This window comes from Zootoca vivipara, chromosome 9 (genome assembly GCF_965207765.1).
Source record: "Zootoca vivipara chromosome 9, rZooViv2.hap1.1, whole genome shotgun sequence".
Lineage (NCBI taxonomy): Eukaryota > Metazoa > Chordata > Lepidosauria > Squamata > Lacertidae > Zootoca > Zootoca vivipara.
In genome coordinates, this window is record NC_142592.1 from 27,883,936 (window position 1) to 27,905,825 (window position 21,890).

At 36.9% G+C, this 21,890-nt stretch overlaps 1 protein-coding gene across 4 annotated transcripts in view; it reads left to right on the plus strand.

The window, feature by feature from the left end:
* Positions 1-21,528, plus strand: part of CPSF6 (cleavage and polyadenylation specific factor 6) — a 34,545-nt gene extending 13,017 nt beyond the window's left edge. The window contains exons 6-11 of one of the 4 annotated variants that reach the window (XM_035127011.3): positions 478-973; positions 3,222-3,314; positions 4,468-4,583; positions 5,634-5,787; positions 6,555-6,744; positions 16,682-21,528. In XM_035127011.3, the coding sequence (XP_034982902.2) occupies positions 478-973; positions 3,222-3,314; positions 4,468-4,583; positions 5,634-5,787; positions 6,555-6,741 (1,046 nt within the window). In that variant the 3' untranslated portion in view covers positions 6,742-6,744; positions 16,682-21,528. Of the gene's footprint in view, positions 1-477; positions 974-3,221; positions 3,315-4,467; positions 4,584-5,633; positions 5,788-6,551; positions 6,745-16,681 lie in introns of all 4 variants that reach the window. The other 3 variants (XM_035127010.3, XM_035127013.3, XM_035127012.3) reach the window with 3 other exon arrangements.
* The last annotated feature ends 362 nt before the right edge of the window (positions 21,529-21,890 follow it).

Consider the following 21,890-nt stretch of genomic DNA (forward strand, 5'->3'; position numbering starts at 1 on the left):
GTGGCGCCTACCCTGTGGAACGCCCTCCCAACAGATGTCAAAAAGGAAAACAACTACCAGACTTTTAGAAGACATCTGAAGGTAGCCCTGTTCAGGGAAGCTTTTAATGTTTAATAGATTATTGTGTTTTATTCTTCTGTTGGAAGCTGCCCAGAGTGGCTGGGGAGACCTGGCCAGATGGGCGGGGTATAAATAAATAAAGTATTATTATTATTATTATTATTATTATTATTATTATTTAGCATTGGCATGCTGTGGAATGCAAGTAGCTGGGGTAAATGACACCTCTTACCTTTCCACCATGAGAAGTGCCAGATTATTTGATAACGTGGATTCTTGTTATATTTATATTTAATATTCATATCCTTATATCAGTAAGCTTTCTCAATGCTTTTTACAAATGATTCTGTAAATGTGGAGAAAGTTTTCCTAGAAGTAGTAGAAGGCATTATTCTTTCTTTCTTCCTTCCCATTTAGCTGGACAGACACCTCCACGTCCACCCCTAGGCCCTCCAGGCCCTCCAGGTCCTCCTCCACCTGGCCAGGTTCTACCTCCTCCACTAACGGGTCCCCCTAATCGTGGTGACCGTCCCCCTCCTCCAGTTCTGTTTCCAGGGCAACCCTTTGGTCAACCTCCACTGGGCCCACTTCCCCCTGGCCCTCCACCTCCAGTTCCAGGCTATGGTCCTCCACCCGGTCCTCCACCCCCACAACAGGGCCCCCCTCCACCTCCAGGTCCTTTCCCCCCTCGTCCACCTGGTCCGCTAGGGCCACCCCTGACATTGGCTCCTCCTCCTCACTTACCTGGGCCTCCACCAGGTGCTCCCCCACCAGCTCCACACGTGAATCCAGCTTTCTTCCCCCCGCCAGCCAACAGTGGCATACCTACATCAGACAGCCGTGGTCCACCACCTTCAGACCCATATGGCCGACCTCCACCTTATGACAGAGGTGATTATGGTCCACCAGGCAGGTGAGTTACTTTCCTCATTGATAGCAACTTTATTCCTCTTTAGAAACTCTTAAAGAGTCTTAATAAGGAGGCTTGATTTCCTTCAAGGAAGTAAGGTTACATCAGAAAAGTGTTTCTCAAATGTGGGGATGACATTAAACCAGTTTAATGACTTAAATAGTGATAAATGTGGAGGACCAGCTTTGCCTTCACCAGACATAACTTATGATTTTTGGGCCCCTAGAAAGCATGCATTCGAAAGAGGGGAGCCAAAAATAGTGATAATACAGTCATACCTTGACATCCGAAGGCTTCGACTTCCGAAGATTTTGACTTCCGAAGTCAAAGCCTCCGGAAGTCCTCCCGGCGCGCGCCCGTTCTGCACAGAGTGGCGCGCGCGGCCGGTACATGTGCAGAAGTGTGAAATTGCGCTTCGCGCATGCGCCATGGCAGCGCTTCAACAACCGAAAACCTCGACTTACGAAGACGACCGCGGAATGGATCGTCTTCGTAAGTTGAGGTACCACTGTAGATAGGTAATTGATTGCTGCAGTGTACATAGCTTGCTGCTGCGTGCAAACATCTGTGAAGTGGAGAACTGATCTAACCCAGGTGTTAGAAAGCAGAATAGAACAATATACGGTCGGACCTTGGATCTCGAATGCCTTGATACTCGGACATTTTGGCTCCCAAACGCTGCAAACCCGGAAATGAGTGTTCCAGTTTGCAAATGTTCTTTGGAACCTGAACATTCAACAGGCCTTCCATGGCTTCCGATTGGCTGCAGGAGCTTCCTGCAGCCAACCAGAAGCTGCACTTTGGTTTCCGAACGTTTTGGAAGTCGAACAGACTTCCAGAACAGATTCTGTTCAACTTCCAAGGTACGACTATATGATTGTACATGCTAAAACTACACCCCAGGAAAGCATCATTGGAACAAAGCAGCAGCTTTTGCCAAATCATGCCCACAAATCCAGTGCAAAATGTATCCTTCGCTAAAGGATATTTAACCTACCAACATCTTGGCTGACAAAGGAAAGAAGGCTTCAGATCCAATCCTTTGTTCTCCCCTGCAGGTGTTTTGTGAACTCCCAATGGGTGTGGGTGACTGCACAGTTTGAGAACCAATGTGTTAAAAACAATACTTAGACCTTCCTCATTTCCATCAGCTATGTACAGTATTTGTTTTATTTTGTTTTCATTGGTGGCTTCTTTTATGTCTTTAAACAAATGCTACATTTGTAAGCTCCCCTTACCTGTGTGTGTGTGTGTGTGTGTTTGTGTGTAATTAACTTTTTAATATTCAGCTACTCAAGTTTTCTTCACCAGCTGAAAGTTGCAATTTAGTTCCTTTAAAGTAAATCACAGTGTAAATATTAATATAAATGTATGTTCTTTTAAATGGACAAATTTTGGTCTCTAATAAGAAAACACTCTGTGCGTCAGCTTGAGATGTCCTGCTTTACTTTCTGCTTAACCTACATCTTCCTAGCAACTCCAGTGACCTAGAGTAATCTTTGTATGACTACTCTGATGGATTCAGACAACCATATCAGATGGCAGACAATATGAGGAATCATTGAGTTGTTTTTTAACTGAAAGAGGAACCCCGATTGTTGATCAAGTTTTATTCAGGAGATAGTTAAATTCTTTGTTTTCACTCAACTTGCGAGTTATCACTATGGGTGAAATGCTTAGAAATCCCATGATGACCTTGTGTCAGCTGCTGTATCAGTTGTCTACATCCACCTTTTCTTTTCCAGACTTACATAATACACTCCTGTTGGCTTACCCTTTGCTGCTAATTTCCCTTTGTTGCTGTTTGTCTTATGTTCATGTTATACCAAATTTTTAGACGTTTATAGATTGTGATATATAGGAATCTACTTGCATGTTGTAGCATATAACAGAGGCTTTGTTGGGATAATTTTTTGTCAAATAACCTTCCTAGTCTATTACTTGAGAACATTGTTTCTAGCTTTGTTAATTGGTTCATGGAATTACTGTCTAAAATTTAAAATGTTATCATTCACCTTTTTCGGAATTTAGAGCATTTGGCATAATAACTTGGAAGACTATGCTGAGAACCCATAGTTTATAAAACCAATCTTTTTAATATTTTGTATATCAAGATAATACTCTAATAAACAAGGGAGGGCTGAGGGGGTTGAAAGCAGAAGTAGAATCTCTGCACATAATGTCCAATATTTTCATGATGATCTCAACTACAATCCATAACTATATTTAAATTGTCAATTATATATCATAGGCGTTTCACTGGAAATAACATGCCCATAAGAGAACAATTACATATGCCATTGTATTGGAGACAAACGAAAAATAATACTCAAAACGCAGGGAGGTATGAATTTTTAGACATTTCCTCTTATGCTAAATCAGCTATAGGATCTTGATCCACTTCTTGCTCTTAAGAGGATAGCATTGCTTATCATTCTGCATTTTCTTTCTACCAAAAGAACTAACACTCGCAAGAAAACATTTCTTAAAAGCACGTAAAGCCATATAATTTTATAGCGCTGGAAGGAATATGGAGAACATAGTCTAGTTGGTGTTCCCCTGCTGATGGGAGGTTATCTATCAGCAGAAGAGAAAGAGAGGCAACTTTTGGCAATTCCTCCTCACTGCCGCCTCCCCATCTTCTCTAGAGGGTTGAAGAATTGAAGTTTGACTGATAATTAATTTCCTTCCCATTCATCTGGCAGATGTCTTCCATCAGCAGGTGAACAGCAATGGTTACCACCAGCAAAGATTAAAATCGTATCCTAAGGCATGACTTCCTTTCTAGCTTGTCAAATATATTACATTATCTAGATTAGTGTGTGCCACAAAGAAACTGGAGGAGGAAATTGGGTGGTACATCCTGAGGCATAGTAGTAATGCCTGTAAGAGGAGAAAGGCCTTCTCTAGTCTTGTTGTCATTCTCCAGATGTTCTGTTTAAAGCAGAGAATGGCAGGTGTTGCGGAGTTCAAGGGGGCATAGCAGAATAAGTATATTTCTGTCACTAACTTTAGTTAAGTAAATAGTTAACTACTGGCACATCATTATGCTTGTGTTAAAAGCATGAATATCTTTAGAGAACAGAGCATTCTTAATGCTTGGCAACATTTATTCATGATGTTCACTATGACAGATATATTTTGAGGACAGAACTCTTTGAAAGACTCATTTACTGATTTGAGCAGGCTACAGATCTCTGCCTCAGTGATACATATACATGCTAGACAGATTTGTAACTATCTGTTGGAGCTTTCTGAAGATGGAAAGCAGAACATAAGTAGATTATCTGACATTTCACACTAATAACAGAGTTGTTGCTGCTGTGGTAGTCTACTTTTTCTCTCTAGCCTGCAGGTTTTGCATTGTAAATATCTTGGTTTAGAAAAAGCTTCCTCTGATTTGTTGTTTTGCTTAAATTGCATACTAGAATTGTTAAAACAGTTGCACTTCCCTAACTTGTTGGAGGTAAATGTTTTGAACTTGTGTGTGTTTGCAGAGAAATAGATGCTGCAAGGACACCTTTAAGTGAAGCAGAATTTGAAGAAATCATGAATAGAAACAGAGCTATCTCTAGCAGTGCCATTTCAAGAGCTGTATCAGATGCAAGTGCTGGTCAGTATATTTATGATCGTCTGATGTGATATCTAGGACTGTCTCTGCACATATACATATGCCTATCCACGAAAATAATCTGATAAGGCCCTTCTGTGTGTTTCCACTTTCTAAAATACAGGTGTTGGGAGCACATGACTGGCCTTTTTCTGTTGTGGCACTCAGAAAGTGAATTCACTGCCATTGGACATTAATTCCTCTCCCTTATCTTAGTGTTCTGCCATCAACTAAAAGATTACCCTTTCAGCATGCTTTTAACTATCTGTTGCTTAAATGCCACCTGAGCACTTCCTTTTGGAATTGGAAAGGTCTAATATAGAGCATGTGCCTAGATCCTACAAACAGCAGTAAATGTGTTGTTTATACCACTTCCGACAATGTGGGGCCTGCATAATTGAATGCTCCCCTACCAAAAAATGAATTACACAGAGAAAAGTGTAGTATATCATGAAAATGCTAGAGCAAGAACACTTTCCCATTATATCTATTTTTTCTAATGTAGAGGGACACATACTGTATGGAGGACTACTTAGTTGTATTAGCCTCCTGCTATAGTAGTCTAGCTCACCCATCACATTAAACCATCGTTTGAAACTGGTTTAATATGAACAAGCAGCATGCTGGTACACGTTGCTCAAAGGTTCCTGTGGCATTCCTCTTTTCCACTTTTGCTGCTACTGCACCACAGATGAAGCAAGCAAGTGTTTGGCTTGTAATGTTGCTTGTGGTTCATTCAGAGAGAAGCAAATCATGAGCCCAAGTTTAGGCAATGTGACAAGTCAAAAGAGTCTAGTTTGTTTTGTCTGTGGCATGGCTGGAGAAGTAATGGAAGAGTGTCATGGGAACTTTTGAATGGCATGAACTCACACACTACTCATTCACATTAAACCATAATTTTTAAAAAACTGGCTTATTGTAATGTGCGGACTAGGTCAGTATGAAGTGGAACAATCTGTTTGAATAGTTGAAGAAGGCTGGACAATGGGAAGGGATATTCTGATGTTAAGAATTAATTTAACTGTTCATTCACATTGTTTTATCAATTTTCAGCGGAGTATGGAAGTGCTATAGAAACCTTGGTGACTGCAATTTCATTAATTAAACAGTCCAAAGTATCTGCTGATGATCGCTGCAAAGTACTTATTAGCTCTCTGCAAGATTGCCTCCATGGAATTGAGTCCAAGTCTTATGGTTCCGGGTCAAGGTAAACCTTTTGTATAAAAATGTGGGAAAGTTTTGAATAAAGTTTCAGATAAGAGTCGTGGGGCTAAATTAGGGAATGGACCTATTTAAGTCATGCAATGTACTTAAGTCTATGGATTTTAGTGGGTCTATTCAGTGTGTGACTTGGATATCACTTAAAATAATTAACTTGATGTAGCTCTAGTTTTTGTAAAGCTTAATTTCATGGTTAGGAAAATGCAGATGTAATTGGAAGGTTAGTTTCTAATGAAACCACAGTTGAACAACTTCACAGTATCTTAAAACCTAATTAAACTGTTGGGGGAAAAACCATTATAAGTTCTTAAAGTGACTTTTATCAAGGAGGGACTCAAATTACAATAGCTGGTAGGAAAGGTAGAGTAGAAAAAGCATAGCAATTCCATTATCTTGAACATCAGCTGGACTTGGAATGGAATAAATTTCAATTCTGAACACCTGTACCACAGTATCATTAGGGGAATTTTCTGTCCTGCCTTTTGGCTGTGCAAAGGCTCCTAATGTAACTTCGAGATGTAAAAGACAAAAATAGAATAAAAGTCATGAAATCATATAAACAACATTAGCAGCAGAACTATTACTTGATGATAATATCACAGTGAACCTAATTGCCAGAGTTCATCTAAACAATTTCTTTGTATTGAGACAGGGTTCTTCATACCCAAGGAAGTAAACAAATACAGTGTGTTGTGTTTATTGCAGCAAAATGTTGCAATTTGAGAGAATTAATGAAGTAATTCCTTTTAGAAGACGTGAGCGATCAAGAGAGAGAGACCACAGCAGGTCAAGAGAGAAGAGCCGGCGCCACAAATCTCGTAGCAGAGATCGTCATGATGATTATTACCGGGAAAGAAGCCGTGAACGTGAGAGACATCGTGATCGTGATAGAGACCGCGACAGAGAGCGCGATAGAGAACGAGAGTATCGCCATCGTTAAGAGGTAGGTATATTCATCTTTTAATGAGGCTTTAAAAAACTTTATATAGGTTTATGGTATGTTATATTGTACATTTTCCTGATAATGATGTTATATTCAGGTAAGTGTTAATACCTTGTCATTTCTCTTCTCTCTCCCCCCCCCCTTTGCTAACTGCCTTCTGGTGTGTGAAATGTGTTCGTGTGATTTTGCTGTTTTAATGTCGGCCTGGTACTCATTAAATTTAGCAGTTCAATTTGTAAGTTTTTTCAAACAAGAAATAAAGACAAATTTTAATTTAAAAAATAAATAAATTTAGCAGTTCAAATTTACATGAACTTTCATTCAGGCTTTGGGGTACCATTTAGCAGAGCTGTCTTGCCTATTATATATTTGCATGGTAACAACATGCCCAAGGTGGCTACTGGGAAGGTTTTAGATGGCACCAGTGACGGGGGTAAATTACCGCCACTATTGCAGTGCAACATGTTGTGACATTGCACTGATAGTGGAGTCTAGTATATAGTCCTATGAGGTGCGGCATTATTTGAAACAGAATCACATAGTTAGGCCACTAGTCTATTTTAAATTGCTTTAATCCAAGCATTTGGCCTTTGTTTTATATTAATCATAGTCAGAGGAAATAAGATTACACAAATCGTGTAATCGGTACCTAAATTCCTGTATATCTCAACTTTATGGATTATTAACACATGAATCATAGCCTATTTTCAGTTGCCCACAATATACATCAAACTCACAAGTGTTCAGACCTTAGGTGTGGCTGTTACACTAGGGTTTCCTGTTCCTCTTAACTGTGGTTTCCATAATGCAGGTAAATATAGTTGCATATTCAAATTAATAGATATTGAATGAAGTTCTAGCTGTTTTGTATTTTTTTATTGGAAACCTAGTACCATGATTCAAAGGAAAATTCTACTAATTATGCATTTCCGGGGGGGGGGGGGTAGCTTTGAATTTCCTTCTTGTTACAGTAGCCTCCTAATGTGATATGGCAAGCCCTTTTTTATGGTATGGGTGGTTTGCTTTTAAAAGAAAAAACAAAAAATCCCACTGGCCTGCCCATTCCATTAGGGTTCTATAGTTTTGGATCCTGGCCTAGGTGTCAGTTAAAAGGAAAACATAATAGTTTTGAATAAGTTTTATAATTGGTCTAAAATATTTTGTATCTATTGAGTTTTATAACTAGCATGAAGCTGAAGTTACTATTTTATATAAACCTTTCAGTTACACAATTTATAGCACATCCAAGTTTTTCTCATTAACTCTTGAAGTTACTGTTAAGACAGAATACATTTTCTTTGGTTATAATCATTGATGACTTTGCCCATATGGTAACAATGGGAATCTTCAATTTGATGGGAGTGCTTATCGCAGACACTTAAAACCAAAAGAATGTGTTACATGTTTAGAAATCAGTGCCAGAAATATGAAATTAACTTCACAGTCACAGACCAGTACACACCATCATTTCTAAGCATAAAATTTGATGTCCCAATCTTTTAACTCTGGAGGAATTAATTTGCATGAAAACCAGGGTATTGTGAGGGTGATTGAAGAACTGTGGAATGTTTAAAAACCCCAAAGCAGTGTTGGGTTTTGTTTTAGAATGGCTACCGGTACATTTTCATGTTTGCGTACTAGTATGCTACATACATGGATATAAGTAAAATTTGTCCCATAACAAAATAAGCAGTATGCAGTATTTGATTTTGATTTGAAAAGGAATTGGGATGCTAAACGTCTGCTAAAAGGATATACGGTTTAAATGAAGTGTTGTGTTTTAATCACATCACTGTAAAAAAATAATCTGTTCCTCAAAATGGTCTTTTGTTTCTGTAAAGTAAAACTTATGTTCTCTTGTAGATGTTTATTTTGGGCAAAGCTTTAAATTTCATGTACTTATTGTACTTGTACAATCTGTGCTATATGGTGCAAAATTAATATAAAGAAATTGAGGATAAACAGTCATATTCTGAGGTGACCATAGAACAGTTAGTTTAATTTACTTTTATAGGCACACACAAAGACACAGTTAAGCTTATAAGGTTTATTTTTCACTACTTATGTGAGAGATACAACTTTCCATTCCAATTTGTATGTTTATCTAAAATTCCATTGCACTGTCTTAAAGATTATACTTTTATAACATTGGAAGGGTAAAGGTGAGAATTTAAAAATCATAATTTGATTTTTACCCACATCTATGCCCCTTTAAAACTAGACACTGTTGTGCAGGCTAGTTACTTTATTGCTATAATCTTACGAACTATTGTCTGTGTTCTCTAGTTTCTAAAGACTAAGTAGATATACTGTGCTCCCTGCAGCAGAATGACACAGCTTTTCTCCCTATTATTTGTTGAATTGGTGAATGATGTGAAGGTAGTTTATGAAGGGTTGAATCCAGAGAAATGTCCATGTATCATAGCTGGTGGAAGCTTCCACCCCACCCCTTGTGGGAAGGGATCAAGGGTCATCACTGAATGGGGTGAGTTCTAGCATGACAAGCTGGGACCAAAGAAGGAATGTCCGAAAAACAGGCAGAGACGACTTTGTAAGTGGGAACTCTTGCTTATGAAGGTTACTTCTGCCCAGATTACTGGGCTGCCTCTTTCTTCTCTGCCCCCATGCCACAACTTATTCCATTGCATAATATCCCACAACTGGCAGGGGAGCCTGGGGTGGGGGGTGGCAGAGGGTGGAGAGGTCATCTTCCACCAGCCCTATTATTTACACATTTCTCTAAATCCAACCTGAAGTAGAATTAATTATTGAATATTTGTAGCAATTCGCTAAATTTTATCTGTAGTGGAACAGTCAGATATTTTGATCAGTCACATTGGGTTGGATCCGATGCTCTTCCCTGTGCACAGAGAGGGATTTGTTTAGGAATTGTGAGAAGTGAGCCCAAATCTAGAGAAGCTTCTCCGTTAATGCAAGCTCAGTGCTCTCCTGCCTTCTTATGTTGTATCACAATCCCTCATACATGGAGGTAGAGCACTGGGAGAAGTTTTACACTAGTTCTTTTGCAAGAAAGTCCATGGAACAGTGAAAATGCATGTTGTTTTCCCTCACAATATTTTGGATCCAATCCATTGTCACCCACACTTAGTATATTCATAGAGATGAGCTGAATCTCTGAAATAAGATGTACCATTCCATCCTTCTTGTTTGGTGGTTATTGAGTGGTGCAGTGAATGATCCCGTAGTGGGGTTTCTCTTCCTTTAATATGCTTATACTTCATGATGTGTGAATTGACAACATATTTCTAGCTACTGGGTTATTTTGAACGTGTTCATGAAACTATCATTTTTTGTTGTGTCTTTTGTATAATGTCGATATAAAAGTACAAGAAAATTGTGAATATTTTCAGATGAACCTATTTTCTTGTACTGATCTGCTGGAAATTTCAGCAACTTATATGCAAACCACAAGCAGATCATGAACATGTTTGTGTTGGGTCATATTTAGAGCAAACGTTAGCAGCAAAGGTTGAATGTGTAGTGATAGAACAGTGACAATCTTAGGACTGCTTCAGACATGAAAACTAAATAATCACATGTGATAAAGTACATACTGATCTCATGCTTTATCCTAAGCAAGTGCTCTTCTGTAGGAAATTCATAATGATTGATCTTAGGCTCTGATGTGAATAAAATAATACATTAGCTAAACTGTCAGTTTTTAGAAGTCTAAATGCTACATACTATTTGTTAATTTGTGGTTATTAAAGTTTTTAAAGTCAAAGTAGATTGGTATGGAATTGAAAAAGAATGAAGCACCCTAATGTTGATTGACCTGTATGTTGAGCTTGAGCCCCTTTTTTGACATAACACTTTTCTGTATTCTGTTCTCAAACCACCATAAGCAAAACTCTTCAAATACTAAGAGTTGTTTTAGTGTGCCAATCAAGAGGCCGGTTTGTTTAAAAAGTGATTTGCTGTTCTTTTTTTAAGTGTGTTCGCAAGCTGTCTTTTATATGTGTGGTAAGAATACTGAAAAAATATTGTTACAAGTCTGTGTTCATGAGGGGTAATTGAGTGAATGCTCCTGTTCACACCCTGTGATGTGTGTTGAAAATATGTAGTGTTTGTGAACATGGTTTACCTTTCCTGACCCCACCATCCATCCACTCATTGGACATTATGCAGGTATGAAATCTAAGCCCATAGGTCAAATCTGTGAGATCCCAGCCTCTCAAAAACAAGCAGCGAAGGTCACACCACTCCAGTCCCACTTTGTACTGTGCATACACTCTATACACATTAAGGCATTGAAATAGGGAAATATGTTGTGTATCAAATTAATGCAACAATATTATTAGGAAGTTAATTACTTTCTTTTCATGAGACTAGTAAGTCCTACTTTTATATAGACTGGCACCACTGCTGGATTAGTAAATATCACTACCCCTTTTTAAAGAGGCAGTGCTTACTCTAAAAAGGTTAGGAAGGTTTGTTTGCAAAGTGACAAAACAGCAAGGGCTATGTTTCTCCTTCTCCCTGTTATAATCCAGAATGTTTTACCTGGTTTTAAAAATCTTCATTCCTAAAATACATGCTGCTATTTGTATTTGAAACTCACATTGTTTTTTGAAACTCATTGTAGGAGGCCATATGGTTAAACATCATTTTTGCTGTAACACATTTATTTATAGTATTGATTGCACTGCTGCTATTTGGAGCTCATAGGTTACAAATTACATTTGCACAGTAAATAATTAATTATGCAGATAAAACCATCTACCATTTCTGACGAATTAGTGTTAATTGTGAAATAAATAAGTACATACTGGTATAGTGCATAATCCCCAACGTGTTAAAATTTGCTGTTTAATTTGTGTTATGGTTTTCATGAAAATCCAGTTTCCTTATTGTCTGTTTTTCATAATTGTTAGTTAGTACAAATTACTTTGTTCAGTAGATGTACAAGAAACTGTATTGAAGACCCTCAATCCTTTCTGGTTTGAAGCGGCTTAATTTTTGTGATGGCAGGGTATTGGAGTTGTTGGGAAACCTTATTTGGGAAGTGAACTGGCCTGAAACTATTGTTTATTGTGGTTTGAGAACAAATTGTGTTTGTTTTTTTAAACAAAGAAACTTGTGTATTCACCATTTTACTTGTTTCAGTCTGAGTTCTACTAGTCTTTGTCATGCCTCAGTGTGAACATATATATATATAGACTATAACTAAATTGTGACATGTGCAAAAGGGAAAATGGCTTTTATAGCAAACCCTTAATGAGAGTATTTTTGTGCATTGAACTGGGTTGTCACTACTAAGGGTTTAAATAATGTGCATTTCTGACTAAATGTATTGTAATGCTACAAATCCACAAAATTCCTGTTACTAGAGTAAGTGGAAGTTGCTTCAGAACTGTGATCCAAATTTATTAAGCAGATTAGCACATTTTTTCACTTGGAACACACAACACTAAATTGATAGTTTTTGCTGTGTCTGGTTAATAAATTGAGTAATAAGATATGGTTTTATGAAAGCTTAAGCAGCTGGGGAATTGGTTGAATGCATTTCCCCACACATCCCTAAAATGCTGTTGAGTGTTAAGGTTAGACTGATAAACATATTAAACACAATAGTTGCAGGGGGAGAGATGCCAAAATATAAAAGACTAGTTACAGTATTAGAAAAATAGCTTGTTGTAAATAAAAGTGCAAACCTAAAGAGTCACAGAATATTGACTTGCCATTTCAAGTTGTTGTATCAGTGTATGGTTGAAAAATAAGATTTGTGTCCAGCGCTGCAGCTCTGCTGGTGCAATGGACTTCTGACATACAATGAAGTCTCTCTTTCTAACCTGTTCCCTCCATACCCACCCACCCTCAAACTCATATCTGGAGAGTTAGGGGACCCACCAGAGCAGATTGGGAGTTGAGGAGAAATAGAAGTTCCATTGTGCCAGCAGAACGCCGCTGGTGTAGCATTGGATCCAACCCTAAGTTCTTGTGTTATAATATGAATGTTAGTCTCATTTGTGTGAAGTTCAATTTACAGCTATGGACTTTGAACTTAGTGAATAAGGTAAAAGGGAAATTCATTCTCCTGCAGATATAAAAATAAACTAGGTTTAGGGGTTGTGTGTGGGCCATCAGTGTCCTTCACCTTGCATGAATTTTCCCCTGCCTATTCTCTGTATTTGGCCTACAGACCTAGATTGTTGCCAGTGCAGGGGACACTCTTCAACTCATTTTTGACAACCTAATTTAATCAGTGTTCTCAGGTGACTTTTGGGGCACAAGGACGATTCATTTACCTAGGTTTGGTGTTACAAATGGTCATTGCTAACATAGATTACAGTGGGGGGGGGAATTGATGTAAGACAAGGAATTGGCTGGGAGGGTGAGGAGATGCATGTGATCTTACTTGCAGTTCCTAGACCAAGCTTATTTTTATATCTTCACTGAAGTGATTTAGTAAAATGGTTTGCTTGGGTACTCAAAGGAGTAGCTAGGGTTTTATTGCTGTTTAGTGATGTTAATTGCACGTCCCTTTGAATAGCAAAAAAGGTTATTGCTTTTACAGCTTCTATCTGCATATCGCAGTAGAGAAAAAGTTGCCTTGTGAGCACATTCACTCAAATTAAAATGTTCTGTAATTCAAATTTATAATTTGATTTTAGACAAGAGACAATACTTTGTGAAGAAAGGAGACTGGTTTCCTACAAAACTCATAGTAAAAATCAAGTTATTGGTGCTTTTTTATAATTTTAACAGGAAACTAGAACAACTTCACTGAATAGCAATATTCATGTAAAGCTATAAACTCCTTGTCTAAATCACTGCAAAAAGAATTTATGCCTGTAGCCTATTTTGTATTATACCATTCATTTGGGTGTAGCTATTATAGATTACTGCAATGGAATTCAGTAAGTCTTCACTAATCTATATATGTTAAAATACTTTTAAAGAACAGAATGTGTATCAATTCATGATAATCCCTAAGATACTTTCCACATAATGAAACCTAAAATTTCTTGTATTGACAGTCATTTAAAAAATGTATTTACTGTCTCAAATGAAAACTGCTACAGACACATAGCACATTATGGTACAACAATGAAATCCTTTTTTCCTGTTCAGAATTCCTTTAGAAGCAGTAAAGACACTTAGTATCAATAGAATATAAGAGTGTTGCAAGGGAAATCCTAATATGCAGTTTTGCAGCTGTCATTTCACTCTTCTGAAACTGAAGTGCACTCCCAACTTGTTTTTCAGTTGGCTGCTACTGAAGCACAATATGATGCATCTTACTGTTAAAAGCCAGCTTTAAAATAACTAAGGATTTGGTTATGTCAAAAACCAGAATACTTAGTCATTATTGAATACTTGAGAAACTAAAGAAATTATCCTAATCCTGCATATTGATTAGTTATATAGCCTAGACTTTATTAAAAAAAACCAGTATGTGGGAAGAGGAAAACTTCTGAAGTTCTCATTATTATCATAAATTTGTTTTCTAATCTAAATAGGGGTTTTTTAATACTAAGGGTGACCTTATGACAGCTGCATACTGCTATATGTTCTGAATATATTTATATGCCTGAATTTGAAATGACTTGTTGATGTGCTTCTTTGCAAATTTGGTTTTAAGGTATTTTAAAAGCTTTGGAAATAGATGTGAACCACTGAAAAATAACTTACTGCTTTGTAGTTATTAAAAGATTTGCATCATCCTAAACCCATTTCTTGGAAGTCTGTTCCATTGGGTTCAGCATGGCTTACTGCTGAGGAAGAGTGCGTAGAGTTTAAGGCTGCACTCTTACTTGGGTGTAAGCACCATTGAAATTAGTGGAGCTAGATTCTAAATAAAGTTGGGAATGGAAAATGTATGTTTAAAGTTATCCGAGTAATGTTTGTGCATATATGAACTATCATCTATTTACTGTGGTTTTTACATAAGTAGTTCTGATTCTTCAACGTGATGGCTTTTAATAGGTAACTGTTTCCCCCTCCTCAGCAATTTAACTGTATCTTTGGCATCATGTTCTTAAGGAAGGTTCTGCAGGCATAACTGCTGTAGGTACTGCTTGCTTTCCAGTATGTATGAATTAACCTGCATCTAAAGAAACCCTGATTGAACTAGGGTTCTCTGATGCACAGATATGGGTAATCGGAGATGCAGGTATGTTATCCATACAGTCGTACCTTGGTTTTTGAACAGCTTAGTTCACCAACAACTTGGAACTCAAACATTGCAAACCTGGAAGTAGGTGTTCCGGTTTGCGAACTTTGCCTCGGAAGCTGAATGTCCGGCGCGACTTCCAATTGGCTGCAGGATGCTCCTGTTTAAAAACCAAGGCACGACTGTACTTTGTTTTCTAAGAGTAATGGTGGTAGTATATGCAGCAGTAATGTCAATATTAGAAAGTGTGGAGCTTCCTTTAATCTCATTGACCAGGATCCAAAGAACTCTGAAAGATGGCTTTGAACTTGGGTTCCTGCACAGGGAAATTTCAAAAATGTTTGTGTTATAGCATGAGGTCTGCAGCTCAAAGTGGTGTGTGTGTGTGTGTGTGTGTGTGTATATATATATATATATATAATGTATAAACAAGCCCTTGTTTGCCTAAAATAGCTTTTGGGATCCTGGCCACTGATTTTAGTGTAGCTTGCATCCCATGTAAACTTCATCAATGTCTCTTCCAAAGCACAGAAATACGCTAATAGTTATAGCAGGCATCCCCAAACTTCGGCCCTCCAGATGTTTTGGACTATAGTTCCCATCATCCCTGACCACTGGTCCTCTTGGCTAGGGATCATGGGAGTTGTAGGCCAAAACATCTGGAGGGTCGCAGTTTGGGGATGCCTGAGTTATAGGATGATATTTTACAGATCTCTTGCTATAAAAGAGTGACAGTATTTGAACTGGTCTAAACATTCCAAAGAATTGCAATCACTAATGTGGCTGTTGGTTATAAACATCCTCATGGAGATTCTAACCAAATAGAAGCTGGTCACCCATTACCTCCAGCCATGCACCAAACTGAGCCATACCCCCCTCATTTTTTTCCACATTTATATTTGAGTATATGAATCTGTTATTTGCTGCCTCTCTGGCTTCCACTAGTTATTCAATACTGAATGTGGACAAAAGGGTGAGATTAATGTAACAATTTATATTTGTAATAAAGTTCTGGCTTACATTTTTCATGTGCTATTTAGCTGTTGCATAGCTTCATTTATGATCTTACAAATCAGCTAAAACTAATGTAATACACCAATTTGGCTACAACATTATCCTTTGTTTTTTCTTATTTTTGAGCAGAGGAAATGTTCTTCTTTACTAGTTTTGTAAAATGGAACATTTTCTGTAGTTATCAATGGCTCTGCTTAGGTGCCAAACTAAACCACACTTCAGTGTGATGTGAATAAATCTAGGCAAGCCTCAGGCCCATGAACACACACACATCCAATCCCTACCACACGGTCAGAAGGGAAAATGTAAAGGTTTCCACTTTTGCTTAGCACAGTTTGCCATTCTATCCAAACTGACAAACTGGTTTTCCATTGGCTTTTTTGAAACAAGCCAGTGTGAAACAATTGTAGTTAAGTGTCTTAGGGTGAAATGGCAAAACTGGTTAAGTAAAGATGGAAGTGAACTCTTCTGAACTATTATTCCCAGTGGAGAAATGCATGTCCAAGGCTCACCTAGACACTTTCATGTCATACTGAACTAACGATTTAGAATGACATCTGAATACTGCCAATGATTAATTTTTTCTGCATTGCTGTAAATCTTTGGACTACTTTCTTGAAAGCTGTAGTTTAGATTTTTTTTCAAGCCAGTAGCAGCGGTCTCATTATTTACCTTTCCATTATGCTGAAATTGGTGCACGATTTGTATATGTATAGTTAAACCAACAATTTTTGTTTGCTGTGGGACGTAGCAAAAATCTACATCACAAATTTTGACACATTACAGCTGAAGGAAGAGGAACACCTCACCAGACAAGAAACTTAACTTCACGGAAAGAGGCTTGTCCAGCGGTTTGCTTCTTGTGATCGAACAGAGCCTGTAAAGATTCATGGATAAAATGAACAGGAATAGATCTGAATAAGGCAAATCTGCATACATGGTAACCAGTAGCTCTCTTACCTTTTTATGTTGCTTAGCTGTTTTATTTGAAGGAACCTGTGTGATTTAAAACGTATAGCTTTTTGCAACTTTATTACTGGTTATATACATTTGACAATTAAAATGTGCAAGCAAATGGAAAAAAGTCTAGTAAATGCTTGTTTTTATAGTAGTTCTTGTTTAAATGTTCAAATGATAATGTCTGTAAAGAGCACCAATCTGATTACAATAGATGTAGTGTTGTAATAAACTGTTTAATGGGGCTGATGTGTAAAGCTGTTCCAAGTTATTTGATGTTTACACCTCAGGGAGCGTCTTGTGTTCAGCAATATTTAATGGTGTTATAACAATGTCTCTAACAAAACATAGCATATTTTTTGCATATGCATCAACTTGTTGTATTTGCTGAATGATTAGCAGTTGTCGAACACTTGATATTGATACTAGAATAATGGTTACATTTTATTTTAATTTGTAGCTTTTTTGCATAGATGGCTTGTGAATTTGCTGAAAGGTGCGCAAAACTGTAAAAACTGTAGATTAACTTTCTGTAATAATTCAAATAGACTGAACTTTCTTTAAAGAATATGAAGTCTGAAGTTGAATTCTGGTTTACTGAAGCCTGTCTGTTGCAATATGCAACACTCAATACTTTGTTCAAGCATACAAATTGCCCACCTTTAAAAAATGCTGCAATAATTTACAGTTTTTATTGCGAATGCTGTGTCCTGCCTCTAGCACTAGTCATTCTGTATCTAGATATATATGCCAGTTAAGTAACTGAAGAAAATGTTTCTCCTTAAAAAATAATAATCAAGATTTCAAATAAGCTTTTTTGAGCAACAAAAATTCCTGTCCATAAAAAGAAAATGCATACATGTCCCTTGTATAACTTAATGTGTAATAATTTGCCCTAACAAATAGATTGTGATCCAATGCACTCCACAAACTAAAGAGAGCAGCAGATTTTATTCATAGGTTTAGCACATGTTGCTTAGTTGTGGACTGTTTTCTTTTAAAAATACTTTTTCTCCCCCCCCCCAATTTTGCTAGTTTTAAAAGTTTGTTGATCAAATAATTCCCCAGATTGTGTAGAAAACCTTGATTTAGTTAAAAAAAACTTACTCATGTTAATACTCAGTAAAATTACTTGTGATATATGAATACTTGGATATTAAATTAAATGAAGACCACTTTACATGTTTTAATATCAAACCCAAGTTTACCATCAAGCATACCCTTAACAGAACCGTGACCAATCCCAACTTCCTAGCCAGTGCACTTGTGTAATAGATGTGTTTACAAACATGTTCGTCACATTCCCACTTTACTTATTTAGGTGTACATATAAAATATTTTAACTGTATAACAAAGACACAGTGTATCAGTCAGACCTTAGAGACATGTATAAAATCACAGTTTGTGTCTTACTAAACATGGAATTACTCAAGTTACTGTCTCCCAATACGACTAAAGATTTATATAGTTGAACGAATCCGCTTGTCATTTGCACAGCTCAGGTCAATGCAGCTGATTTGCTCTTTCCTGGCCAATATTGTTTGAATTGTGTTTAATAACTGGAGTAGATGGTTATTTTTTCTATTAGCCATTTTGTAAGATGAAAGTTTTCTTATGGTCCATTCATGCTTTGTTAATAGATTTCCTAATTTACCACGTTTCTTATGTGAGATGTTGGGCTTACTTTGAAATATTATTTTGAACCCACAATGCTTTACACAACTGTTTATCTGAAAATAACGCCTAAATTCATTTTACTCTTGGGTTTGATTATACACAGAAGGGGGTGGCTCAGAAATCAAAGTGAAGTGAAGCAAAATATCAGGGATTTCTCGTTTGCATGACTTTTTAGTCCTACGAAACCTGAAAATGTATACATTGGAGTTGTTTGCTTTGTGCAGGGATGAATGTGAGTTCTGTCTATGGATAACTTCAGATAATCAGGAAATTGGATGTTGCTGCAGTACCTTGCAATTGTATGTCCATGTTGGGGTGGTTGTTCCAACCCTAAGAAATCCAATGTAGTATTGCTTTTAACTAGCTGGGATGTAGGCAGACAATCTGGATTAAGTTGTACTGGAAATGGCTCAAGATGGAGGAAAAACAGGTAAGTTAGGTGTGCAAATGCTATTTGAGTAGTAATTTCAAATATTCATTAACCAAAATTAAAATAATTTAAAGTCATAATTTAGCTTTCTGTATGAACCCTGGAGATACTGTTGTGTATTCATTGTCTTACATTTTCTCCTATAGTGATTTCCATTGCTGGCAATGGAGCTGCCAAAAATCAAACCATGAATGATTTTAATAACTTTTTGATATGTGTAGGCTGAACATTTAAATTGTGTAAGTAGTAAAGAGTCATAGTAGTTGTCTTGTGAGTAAAACTTGTTTTCTCAAGAACTCTTCTCAGTTTTCTCAGTAATTTTTTTAAAAAGGAGTCCAAAGATGTTTAGGGAAAAAAAGTGAAAGCATTTTACTTGTGATAATCTCTAGAAAGAAGTTTGTGCATTTATCTCCAGTCTGATAAACAATGCTCTCGATGAAATATTGTAAATAGCTATGAGACAGTAAACTAAAATCTTAGTAGTGTCTTGGTTGCTTACTACGGTGGCCTTTGGTGGCTGTATTAAATCTATTTCTGTTAAGAAAATGTAAATAAACTTCAGGGGGTACTTAATAATCTGTATATAGGCTTTAATAGATAAAAGTGATAGCATTAATGGCTATTTTAAAACAAATTATCTGACTGGTGGCCTCCTCCTGGATAGTTGTGCTGACATCTGCCCGCAGTGGTATTGTAATATAAGTTTGCAATGTTGTGCAGTGTTGCAGAAGTTGCTATTTCTGATACTAACTAGAAATTACAACTGGCACTGCAAGCCAAAATATCTTTTGATTATTCTCTGTCTATTTAGCTGTATATTTAAGTGCTTTCTCCAATAACATGAAAGGCAAGCTTTAAATGTCCTGTGTATTGATTGACTTCAGTTAAAGAATCCATGTAAATATTGGACAAGCTTTCATTTTTCACTCATGTACAGTTTAAGCAAACTTTTCCAAGTTTATATATAGGATCTTAGTCATACTGTTTACTTGGTAGTTATATAATGATGCAGAGAACATATAGCCTTAAAATGCAGCTTTAAAAAGTTATAGCATTAAGCATCCTCTGTAAAATTTACAATTTTCTAATGTTTGAAATATTCATAGTTTTTAGTAGTCTGAGAAACAAGTTAGTAGAACAGACTGGAGTTTTTGAAAATAAGAACATTATTAAAAACCTGATTTTTAGAAGGGATGGAACAAGCAAGATGCTTTGACATGTTAGGAGTATTTTATATATTGGACTTTAGTGCTCCTTATAATTTTATACACATATAGGAGCAATCACATACATATCCTAGAATCCATGAATCTCATTTCAAGCTGCTCTCTCTCTCTCTTTGTAGTTGTCAACTTTTAACTTGAAACAAAGAGAATGCCACTGCCCATAATAATGTACTGTGTACTTTTTAAATAGCTTAGCTTTCAAGCCTTTTTGACTCAATATCCAGTTGAAAACCAGGTTTAGTCAACCATCATCAGGTGATCTAGTTTCTGTCAGCTGAGAAACTTTGTGTTGTATCCAACCTACGCTCTACTCAGAGTAGGCCATTGCAAATTAATGGACCAAAAATCAGTAATGTTCATTGATGTCAATTAATCTTCTCTGAGTATGACTGGTGTTAGAGACACCCCTTGTATCCAAAAGCCTATTCAGCATGCAAATTCTATTTGGCCGTAATTGGAGGAGGATCTAGCACTAAAGGTTTGGTTGAGCACACCTGGGCACATCTGTGATCTCGTCTTATACAAGTAGCATTAAATGGGTGAGTTTTCTGACACCGCATTAGAGACAGTTTCTCACTTCAAATCTTGAGCATGCTAAGCATCATTTTCAAAACCTTCAGCTAAAATACTAACCCAAGTCACCACTGAGTAGCATGTTGTACACACTTCTTTGGGGATGAATTTCACATTAATAGGTTTTTTTTCCTGATTGACTTTATAAATGTAATACAGTGGTTTACGTTTACTCATTGCAAGTGTATTGCATTTAAAACAAGATTTAAAATTCATTTTTGTCAGTGTTTTATTTTCCAGAGTGCCTGTGGAACAACTATGTTCCCTTAAAGATGATTTACCTCCCTTAAACATGATTTTTGTTGGGTTTCACTACATTAAGTTTTGCCCAAATGTGTACTCGCAAATAAAGAATAATAATACCATTTGCTATAGTTTGTAAACAGTTGCTTACATTACAGGTTTTAGGTTTATTGGTGTGCAAGCAAATCATTTATTTATTTTTAATGGGCAATGGCTTTCTAATATCTGAAGGCTCAAAGAACATCTTGGTAGTGTTGAGTTTCTGGACACTCAAATGTCTTCAGAAGGTAAGAAGAGGGTGGCCTTTCACATTAGCATATGTGGTATTTTATTTTTAAAAATGCCAACTCCATCTCAAACTTTGACTTGTCAAAATTCTTTTCACTTCCATATATTTTAAATTACATTACCTTTCCTTCCAGTCTTTAGGCAACTATTAGGAATTTGCTGTCCAACCATTTATTGGTCTTTAAACTGCAAAAGAAGTTACCTTGTATTGAAGAAAAATAAAGTGCATTTTTATGAAAGCTTAAGTCTGCCTTGTATTATGTTTATGCAAAGTATATTGCTTTTTTAAAAAATGAAGTGTGCAGTATTTAATAAGATTGTGGTTGTGAAGCAGTTCTTACTTGGAATGAAAAATGACACCTGTTGAACAAAGTAGCTTGAGAGAGAAAATGGAAACAGTAGCAGGTTATGGTACCTATTAGTGACAGTTTTTAGTCCTCATCAGTTTCTGCTCCTGTACAGGGGAACCTCGGTTTACAAATTTTCGGTTTACGAACGCCGCAGACCCATTTGGAACGGATTAATTCACTTTCCATTACTTTCAATGGGAAAGTTCGCTTCAGTTTATGAACGCTTCAGTTTATTAACAGACTTCCGGAAC